Source organism: Nymphaea colorata, chromosome 3 (genome assembly GCF_008831285.2).
Source record: "Nymphaea colorata isolate Beijing-Zhang1983 chromosome 3, ASM883128v2, whole genome shotgun sequence".
Lineage (NCBI taxonomy): Eukaryota > Viridiplantae > Streptophyta > Magnoliopsida > Nymphaeales > Nymphaeaceae > Nymphaea > Nymphaea colorata.
The window spans coordinates 1,095,199-1,105,795 of NC_045140.1; the positions used below are offsets into that span (position 1 = coordinate 1,095,199).

The 10,597-nt window shown below is 38.0% G+C and overlaps 1 protein-coding gene across 1 annotated transcript; it reads right to left on the reverse strand.

Annotated features, from left to right (window-relative positions):
• Positions 1 to 6,779: 6,779 nt before the first annotated feature.
• LOC116251054 (phospholipase D alpha 4) lies at positions 6,780 to 9,613 on the reverse strand. The gene is made up of 3 exons (XM_031625116.2): positions 9,509 to 9,613; positions 7,643 to 9,377; positions 6,780 to 7,385 (listed from the first exon to the last, which is right to left on the reverse strand). The coding sequence occupies exons 1-3, from the start codon at positions 9,593 to 9,595 to the stop codon at positions 6,964 to 6,966; spliced, it is 2,244 nt and encodes a 747-aa protein (XP_031480976.1). The 5' UTR covers positions 9,596 to 9,613; the 3' UTR covers positions 6,780 to 6,963.
• Positions 9,614 to 10,597: the final 984 nt, after the last annotated feature.

Sequence of the window (10,597 nt, forward strand, 5' to 3'; positions counted from 1 at the left end):
GAAAGCGTTTGCCCGCCCTTTTCTTGAGGCTCTCACAGCAGCAGGGAGAGTGGGACAGAGGAGGCGGCCGCAAACTCTTTTTAGACGTGGACAGGGGAACGTTACGGGCAATCATTGACTCATGGATCCATTTTTGCCGTTAAAGGTCAGATTGGCCGTTGGAAGTTGGGAGGATTTCCCCTCGTGTCTTCTCTCCTTCGCCGTCATTGGAAATCATTTATACTAACCTTTTTTTCTTTTTTCCCTCCTTTTTAACTTGTCTTCAGGAGACCGTTTTCATTTTCATTTAAATGGTGAGATTTATAATATAACGGTCTGAAAAAAATGAGAAAAAATAAAAATTATGGTAAATTTTTAAAAAAAATTAAAAAAATAAATGAAAAAGACAACACCAGAGTAAGTAAATAAACGAACAACAAATCAAAATTTGAAACAAAACAGGTAGTCTAAAAAACCTAAAATGAAAAGAAAAAGAAAAGACCTGAAAAATATGTGTGCTTTTTTTTTTTGCTTTTTTCATTTGGGTTTTTTTTTCATAAAAAAAATAAATGGATGGCTTATTTATTGTGTTTTAAATGTGTTTTATTGTCTCTGGGTTTTTTTTCCTTGCATGGGGCCTAAAACCTTACAGGTGGTTATTTATTCATTTTATCTTTTTTTTATTAAAATATTAGAGAAGTACTTGGGATGGATAAAGGGATGCCCTCGTGTCAAAGAGCATTGTGTTTCAGAAATGAATTATTTAAAAAATTATATTATTATTCAACAAAATATTATATAATTATAAATTTTCTCTTTGCATCTAAATATTATACATAACTTGCTCCAAATCCAAGCATTAAACTTTTTGCCCCTTTTAACTGCTAGGCTTTTACAACGTTTGATGTTATTTATATTTGTGGTCATTTGATAATAGAAACAATTTGAAGTTAAATCATGTCGTATATACACAAACAAAGTAGATCCTGTCCGAATTGTTCACCTCCTTGTTTTGAAGGCCATTTGAAATATTTGAGGCCTTCTAGATCAAAAACCTTGACCCCAAGCCCAACACTTTATATGGTCTTTAAGTGGATCAAGATGTAGATTAAGCGGGTGTATTCAACACTTTATGAATGTTTCATGAATCTGTTTTAAAGATTAGGGTAGATTCATGTATACTTAGTTGTACTGTTTCATGAATCTACTTTAATTTTTCATTTGAAACACTTACATTGTGTTCCAACTGCCAAACATTTGATCACTTGGTTCAACCAAATCTAAGCTGCTCAATTGGAATCCATTGGATCTCTGGATGTCTATCTAATTGGATCTATCATGAAGAAATGGCAGGATACTCGACACTACTTAGGATGTTGAAGGCCTTATACCGGCTCTTACGAGGACTTGGGTCGAACACATATGCTTAATTAAGTCTATTCTAACCAATATATGCTTTGTGGCGTGCATGCTGCTATATATCATGGATACTTCAAAATATCAGGGATTAGTTCATTCGAGCACCTTAGAAGACAACCCAGCATGTCCATTATATATGACACTAAGGCATAATATATTTCATTTGAATGTGGTAAAATGCAATTCTAATTCGCACAGGTTCATAATTTGACTTTTCCATGTTAATTTCCAATTTATCTTTCCATGCATATTAATTTTCCCTTATTTTCTTTAATTTTCGATTTTTCTTGTCAATTACGCAAATATTCCAACTATCATTGAAATATTTTGAATATTCTTGAATAAAATAAGGCCCAATGATCTAGGCCCTTTTGTTAATACTGCCTTTCCCCTAGTAGAGTACATTGTCAATATACATGGATATCTAGTAGGGTATATAGATCATGATTAAGCCGAAGGTGTACATCCAATATCATGAAATGGATCGTCGGCGTCAAGATGTCTATGATAATTGTTGGTAGATATGTCTTGTAAAAAAATATATATATTACTGGCGCTTTCTGAACATCGGTAACTATCTTTTGTTTACCTATGTACTTAATGCGTTGGTGACGGCCTCTATGTCAACGTATGGCTGCGGGATGTCGATGATGGGTTTTTGCCGACACTGAACGATCGCCACAAATGTCGGATAACCGATTATCGACGTGTTCTCACGTTTCACCGACATTTTTTGGCTGTCGGTAATTTGTCACAATGATCCGGTTCATTCGTGCCAGCGGCGAATCTATCGTTTGCCCTTAATTGGTTTTAATTTATCAACATTCTTGGGACCCGAAAAACCAATTTAAGTACTCGAATACGAAAATGAGCAGCATGTATTGAACCACGTACATGCGTAATTTATAAAAGAAACTAAGCTTTTAAAAAGTGGTTCCATCTCCTCTAATACTGAACAAGGAAACTCAAGTACACCGCTTTTCCCCACACAGAATTATTGAACAAGCATATAGTTTATTCGATCATACCAATCTCACCTTTTATTCTATCACGCTGCATGCTATGTATATTATTTTCTGTAATAGCCAGTTAGTTACATATATAAGATGATATCAGCTGGGATGGTTAGATGTGGAAGAAGGGCAGAGCTCTTGGCCGGACTGAACTATGAAAGCTGATTTTGATGCATGAAGATTCTGAAACCTTCTACCTTTCTTGTTCCCACCGTCGAAGAAGGCTGTTCCCATCTTCAATAGTTTTTTTATCCTCTACCAAGTCTGTGTCTGACTCTTGGACTACAAACTAGCTGCACTTTATTAGTGGGACTTGATCAAACCCAAGACCTCCCACGCCTTGCTAGAAATGTGAAAAGAGTCGTATCCAAAATTCAGTTGTCGTTGTCATCAAAATGCGCAAATGCTTGCTTCTTAAGGAAGTGAAGTATAAAATTGTATTATGGCCACATGCGGATGCAGTTTAACTTGAAATGCATGTGCCATAATCAGACACATGCAAGTATAAACTAAACTAATGGAAAAACATTGACAATTACAACGCATGTGTCTGATTATGGCCACATGCACTTTAACTTCAATTCATAAACTAACGCAACACCCCATAAACTTTTATACGTTTTTTTTGTTTTAACAGCAAGGCGCAAGCCCCCCTGACTCCGCCCCACCGCTATGCATAATTGGTGTAGACCACTGCCCATGAGACCTTCTGCTGTTATGGAGTTGGACCTTCTGCTGTTATGGAGTTGGAGACCTGGGTCCAGCAACATGCAGTGCCCACTCTATACCCAGGTTGGTGACTTGCAGGCATTTAACCCACTAAGCCAAAAGCTGGTGAGTGTCTATCGATCAAAATTTTCTAGCTCTGCCACTGTTATTAACAAAGTACCATGTACATAAGTTACCTTATGCTATGAAGGAAAACATGATTCTTATAGAAAACACTATTAACAAAGCGCCCAGAGCACTGAGACTTACAAAGGTATATGTGCCAAAAGAATAAGGCATCTCCAAAGGGCACCCAACTGGCCAGTGTGCTCGGAGAAGAGATTGATTTGCGTGCATACAAGTATGCACCAAAGGGGGTGGGGTCATTTTTTGAATCTTTTTTTAAAGTCATGGTCATTTTAAACTTTCTCACAACCCTTTTTTACCTTTTTCAAAAGTTTTTTTTTTTTTTTAAATAATGAGGGTATTTTGGTCATTTCATGATCCAGTGCAAAAAAAATTTCGAAGTTCCTCGATGGCAGCACGTACAAAGGATATCTTGGCTAGGTTCGTTTTCCTGATAGGGAATAATGTATATATGAACTGGAATTGCTTTATCAATAGAAGCATACATCATGTCTGAACTTCTATGTACTAAATGTTCATGTTTGAGAATATGTCTTGGACCCCTCAAACTATTTTTAAATTTACATGTAAATTTTAGAAAATTTCGCTTGTCCTATGTAAACATTTTGAAAACTGATATTTCGGGCCCTGTCAAAATTTTGAAACTTTAATTCAGCCCCTCTCATAAAAAATTGTTGGTTCTGCCCCTGATTACGCAATACTTTCGCTACTGCCCAATAAACCCCTTTTATGGATCATTCATTTTGAGAGTACTTTTTCAAACCATTAATGGGACATTAATTAGATGAGAAAACCACTAAGGTTTAAGTGTAAAAGATCTGGTTCATTTGTACATGGAGCAAATTTAAGATCTATTTGCCCTTAATTGGTTTAATTGAAGCTGGTCTTGGAGTGCAATATGTTCGCATTAAAAATGACGTTTCTTTCAATTTTATTGAAGATTATGTTCCTTTCAAAGTTTGATACTTGGGTTTCTGCATGTCCAAGGTAAATCAGATCCAAGGGAAACCAAAAGTTACGTATAGGGTCCACCACCTAAAATTGTAAATCGATCTCCTGTTTCATCGTTCACTCGATCAAAATAAATCAATGTATATACCTGCCAAAGAAAAAATGTAATAGGTTAGATATAGGGATGCCAACCGACTAGATTAAAATCAAATATACTCTTAATCATATTCACTTTTTTGGATATTCACATACTTGGATTCAAATACAAATGAAGAAAAGTCATATCCAAGTCCAAATCCCATTTTTTATATTCATACCAGAACCTAAATCCAAATCTTGCATAGTATCTGACTGATTTTCAAAAGATAAGAGCATTGGATATATGATATTTATTTAAACTAATATGATCTAAATCTGAATTTGAATTTGATCAGATATTTATATATATCTGAATTTGAATCTGAATCCAATCAGATGTCATCTTTTAAATCCAAATCTGATCTGATTCCTTAATCGGATACTAAATTTCTTTTTATATCTGATTTTTTCAGAACAGTTTGGTAGACATTCCATCTAAATTGTATCTCGTCCTAAGTTAATTCATGCTCACCGCATTCCTGCATATTGTGTCTGGTTTTTTTCAATGACATCCAGCTTTAAATTTTCTAATAAATATTATTTTCATATCAGTCATATAAAATTTTTACTGTTCACTAGCACAAAGCGTTGTCGATTATTAAAGAGCACCACAACTGTGTCGGATATGACTCAAATCCCAGTTCTAACAAGGCATGCATGGGAAGTAAGAGGTTCAGACATGGGTTAGATCAAGTGCAACCTAACCATGTCAGAGATATAGGACATTTATTTAAAACTAAATTCGATCTGAATCCGATCAGTTCAGATATATATATATATATATATATATATATATATATATATATATATTCAAATTCGAATTTGATGGGATGTCATTTCTTAAATCCAAATCTCTGATGATTTCTTTTCCCAATATTAATTTTTTTTTCCTCAGCAGTAGTTGTCAACATTTTACTGATGCTATCGTGCTTAGTGCCACACAAAAATCGTTAATTGCCATCAACATCTAAAATGGGTGTACTGTAAAAACATGAGGCACAAAAATTGTGACGACCAGCAAAAATCCTTCTATTTTAACATGCAGGTTCTCTTATAAGCAAAATTGGGAAACTTGATGGAAGAGAGGATGTGTCTCCTTTATTTGGAAGGAATCGTTGCTTTGGTGTAGTCAGCGGTAGGGTAGTTGTGCGTAACTACCTGTGACGTGTTTGGTATTTCTTATACTGCCCCCTCTTAGGGATGTCAATAGATCTAATTCAAATTAGATATACCCTTATTTGTGTTTGCTTTTCCAGATATTCATATATTCAGATTCGAATATGCACAAAAAAGCACAAAAAAATCATATCTGTATCTGAAATCGGATTTCACAATCTGAATCTCGTATGATCCAATTTTTACATTCATGTCTGAATCCGAATTTGAACCTAATTTGGCTAATTTCCAAAATGTAAGAGCATTGGAGATAAGATATTTATTTAAAACTAAATCTGATCCAAATCTAAATCTGATAAGATATTTCTTAATCCCAATTTGATCTGATTTCTTATTTGGATATTAGACTTTTTTTTTACATGTCCAATTTTTTTGAAACGGTTTAAATCGGATATATAGACATCCTTAAACTGATATCCTTTCAAGTATTTATAATGATATGCAGATATTAGTCTCAGTTGTGGGTGTTGTCTAGCTACCATGCATGGAACGGTTGTTCTTTTTTTCTTTGTCTTACCCCGTATTCAACTTAACTTAATCACATTATTATTTGTTGATTCTCATATAAATTTTGTATCATTTAGGCATGCCTTTCCATGAATTTTAGGTGCTTAGTTTCTAACTTATTCTCACCTTTTCTGATCATGTCTTCATCATAGAAAACTTAATTTGTGGTAAATCATGAACCACATTAGAGATAACAATCATAAGATAGGACATCTCACAATTTGATTCTCTAAGCATGAATTTGTGGTCCGAATAAAGTTAAGTAAAACCAAAGACTAGTATAATATGTAGGCCAAACCAATCACCAATCGATATTAAACGATTGAAAACAAGTACTAACTCGTCTTAAAGCGTCACATATTGTATTATTATTGGTTGGTAAACCAAACATGGAATTAATTGGCAGTTGGGGAAAATATATATATCATAAAAATGCCTAAACTAAAAAGGAATAGGTCACACATTAATTATTTATTTTTGAACATTAAAGGTGCCTTTACTGATATACAGGGCTACAATTTTTCCTAATCAACCAACTTTGGATTCAATTTCCTAGTACCATGACAAAAATGAATCCTCTGTCCATCATCTTCTTGTCATTTATCCCCATACTTCTCTAAAAAATAGAATAGAGATCTTATATATATATATGATCTCATTATATATATATACATGCATATGTACAGTAGTTTAATTAGGTAGAAATTCGGGCATAATACAATGTTGAGAAACAATGAACTCCTTGTGTTCTACTTACAACTTTGGCTGGATTCCCACGCCATACACTAAGAATTCAATCATCAAAGAATGACACACAGTTTCTTGAGGTTTTATATAATTATATACAATAATTATGAACCTTCAAAAGATTCCATTTGTTAACTCTCAAACTAATTGGAGCGAGATATGAACAAGAGTTGGCTATTTATGTCGTAAGAATTGGTGGCAGGAATGTTCTTCTTCCCCTGACATGAGCAGTAGTGTCAGGGAAGGTCCTTCCGTCGTCCTCCACACGACCATCTTCTGAAACTGTAATGGGATAGCTCACTAGATGTACTCCTCCCATGTCTTCCATGGCCTCCCCGCTGAATATACTCCACATGCGATCTCCAATCTCGCGCATTTTCCTCACGCACTCTAAGCTATGTGGCTCCACAAATTCCTCTTCTGTACGCTTAGTGTGCTCCCACCATAAGGACATCCTGAATTCATGCACGCCACCGTAGTTCTTACCATGCCCGATGTGTTTGGGCTGGTGGCAGCCAATTACAATCTCAGTGTCCCTTTGGAAATCCATGGATCTTTGGTTCACGTTTGCTGAGCCGATCAGCACGTACTCATCATCCACTAAATTTACAATGGAAGAGATCAAAAAGCACAAATCAGCATCTTCAGTTTGTCATTGGATGTCTAATGTTTCTTTGACAGGCAATATTACTTAGATTATGCCAAAGCCGGAAGCTTTCTGATCTATGGTGCCCCATTGTGACTGCAGGCGCACACTTATACATCAAATGTGTGAAAATAAATGAACTGTATGCATTGCGTGTTTGTGATATCTGGTGCTATAAATTATTGTCATATGGAGGTTAGAGCTAGCATACCTATCATGAGCTTGGAGTGCACGTAGATCATGAACCTTCTGTTCTTCTGAGAATTCCAATAGTCGGAAAAGGGGCTTGGCGAAGAAGGCGGGATATAGTTCTCCCCTTCACCCTCCAGTTCTCGGTTGGCAAGGCAAAAGAAATTCAGATAGTCCTTTGGATGTAAACCTTCAGAACCAGCATCCATTATCGCCTGTCCAATAATCTTATACATCATCTCCATTGTCAGTCTTGACCAGTGCAGTATCTCTTGAACAACTTCCCCTTCAGGATGGCCTTCCGGCCACAATGGTACGACTATATACGCACCGAACCTCTCCTTGTTTCTGATCTTGCTTGCGATCTTGAGGGCAATCTCTACTGGTATAAGATTCTTGCAGCCGCAGTCAGTGTCGCTCTCCCAAAGATGGCATCCCCCCATAAAATACTGATTCTCGACATATATGAACCTCTCAGCGTGCCTTATGGCTTGAACGTAGGCCTCGTGGATGCTGCACTCAGCATGGAGGTTTTCTGGCAAGAAACTCACCGATGCACGGTCAATCGATCGGAAAACCTGCACTTTCCAGTCACCCGTCCTAGAGGAAGTACCTTCATCCAATGTTGGTAGTTGATTGCTTAAACTTCCTTTGTCTAGTAGCAGTGAAGAATCACATTGTTTGCTCCATCTTTGCTCAAAATTAGCCAAGATATCCCATGCCGCTGGACCTGTCACACGAGCATGTACGTCGTGCCATGGCTCTCGAGGACCTCCTTTCTGCAATTTAGCGTCGGCAATACACGATTGGTAGAAGTCATCCACATGTTCAATCGAATCAAGAGTCTTGAACAGGTAATGATGCTGATCGTCGTAGCGCCCATCGCAGAGATCCAATCCCCCAACGAAGCTCACTATCTCCCGGCGCCCGCCGGAGCTTGCGCCGGCGTCGACGGTGATGGTCTTCTGATGGTGGGCAAACAGTGCCGGCGCCTCAGCATGGTCCCTGGTGCACAGCCTGCAAACGACCTCGGTGCCTTGGAAGAAACTGTAAGCTTCCTCGTCATGAGTGTGCATAACGCCACTGTTCCTGAGAACGGCCAAAGAAGTCTCGTCGTTCCAAAGCATGACTCTGACTGCAACACCCTTTTGGGCCTTCCTCTTCAACAACTCACCAATTGAAACGCCAATTGCATCAGGAATGGAGGTTTTCAGGTCCCTCACGAGGACAGTCTTAGGGTTGAGAGACCACCCAGTTATATAGATCAAAAGCCTGGCCTCATCAATGGCTTTATACACATCTTCCCATAGATTCCTGCCCACTTTGTAGGTTGAAGGGAAGTCATGGCTGGTGTGGGCATCTTGGTAGAGCCTGAGATTACAGTTTGATCTTTGTGGGAATGTTGTAAGTGATAAGGCTGGGAACTTGGGCTCTTTTAGAGGGTTTCTATATGGGTATTTGAAGTGGAGGCTGAATCTAAGCTTGAGTTTAGGTATGGTCTTTCCCCTCTCAGTTTGGAGAGGGAATAAGCCAGAGATTGGTGTGCCCGTGGTGATTTCAGAGACGGGTATGATCAATCTCCCAAGGGTTCTTGACTTGGTTTTCAGAGAGATACGGATAAAGGCGGCCCTCTGAGCACATAGTATGTGGAAACACACGTTCCATTCGCGTGCTGCATCATGGCTGGTTTCTGCAACCTTGGCGCGGTCGAGTTTGATTGTCACGCGAGCTGGCTCTAGCTGATCCTCAAATATACACTGACCTTCAAATCAAGATGAGAAGTTGTTAGATCGAGAAGTTTGATTCGAAATGGAAATTAGCAACAAGAATGAAAGATGAGATCTTCTTTTCCACGATCTTGCTATTGCTCATGGCAGTGACAACATACGCTGCAAATTGAAAACGAAGACGGAGATGTGGCGTCGAAGATGAAAGCGTGCAGAGTTCCATGTAGCAGTTCTGTTGGTGTCCCCATTTCTGGCTCTCTCTCTCTCTTTCTCTTTCTCTGTTGGCTGATACAGAAGATTTAAGAGGTAGGTGAAGGGGAGTTATTTAAGTTAATGTGGAAGAGAAGAATGGCCAATAGGAAACTTGGAGTTGTCTTTCTAAGTTGTCTTTGGGGCAACTGCAAAGTGAGCCTTAAGTCTTCTTTTGCTTGTCTTGGAGACAATGTACAATCGTGTAACGGCTCCCAGTTGACCAATTAATTAAGTACATAAAATACCTGCCTGGTGATGTGGTTACAATGGAAATGGATGGTTTTCTTTTCGATTTTTTCAGACATATTGAGATGGTCGATAGAAAGATTCTTCTGCAATTTTTAATCCATAGTGTGTGAACGTGAACGTAGTTGAGGACCAACATTATGAAAAAAAATAGAAACAAGAAACAGAAAGCATCCTACAATTTGTTTATGAATATTCCATGACAGAGATGTATATGAAACATGGGAATTATATAATGAAACCATTCATAGTGCGCGAAACGTGATTAAGTACATAACTTATAATTTTGCGCAATCATATTTCGTAAGCGATACATAATCTCCACCATGACACCATCCACCATGAACTGTGCAATATTAATTGTGTCTCTGTCGGGAACGAGTGGAAGAGTACATGGAGTAAGGAGGTAAGATTCCTTCAAGTCTGCAGATTAGTAGTCTGGGCTTGTTGGGTGCAATAGGGTTTCATTTTTCCTGAGAAATCTTAACAGTTTTCTTGTGAGCTTTTCTCGAATCGTTCTTTGTGTCTTTGGACGATGTTAAGACAAAATATATCTTTCATCCAACAGCGCCCGTGGTGCTTCCTTTGCAATCGCGTGGCCGGGTGGAGAATGTGGGGCTCCAGTTGCGTCTCTCGCTGGTCTCGGCTCCTCCTCCGACACCACATACTCAACCTCTTCGTTCGCCGTCTTTTTGTTTCTCGTTCTCCACCTGACTTGCCTTCTTCACTATTCCTTCTCGCCTCTTCATGGT

Coding starts and splice junctions, on each gene's coding strand:
- LOC116251054 (XM_031625116.2), bottom strand. CDS start 9,595: ATGGGGACACCAACAGAACTGCTACATGGAACTCTGCACGCTTTCATC. Junction 9,378..9,508: donor CTTCGTTTTCAATTTGCAGC/GTATGTTGTCAC, acceptor TTTGAAGGTCAG/TGTATATTTGAGGATCAGCT. Junction 7,386..7,642: donor GCACTCCAAGCTCATGATAG/GTATGCTAGCTC, acceptor TTGTAAATTTAG/TGGATGATGAGTACGTGCTG.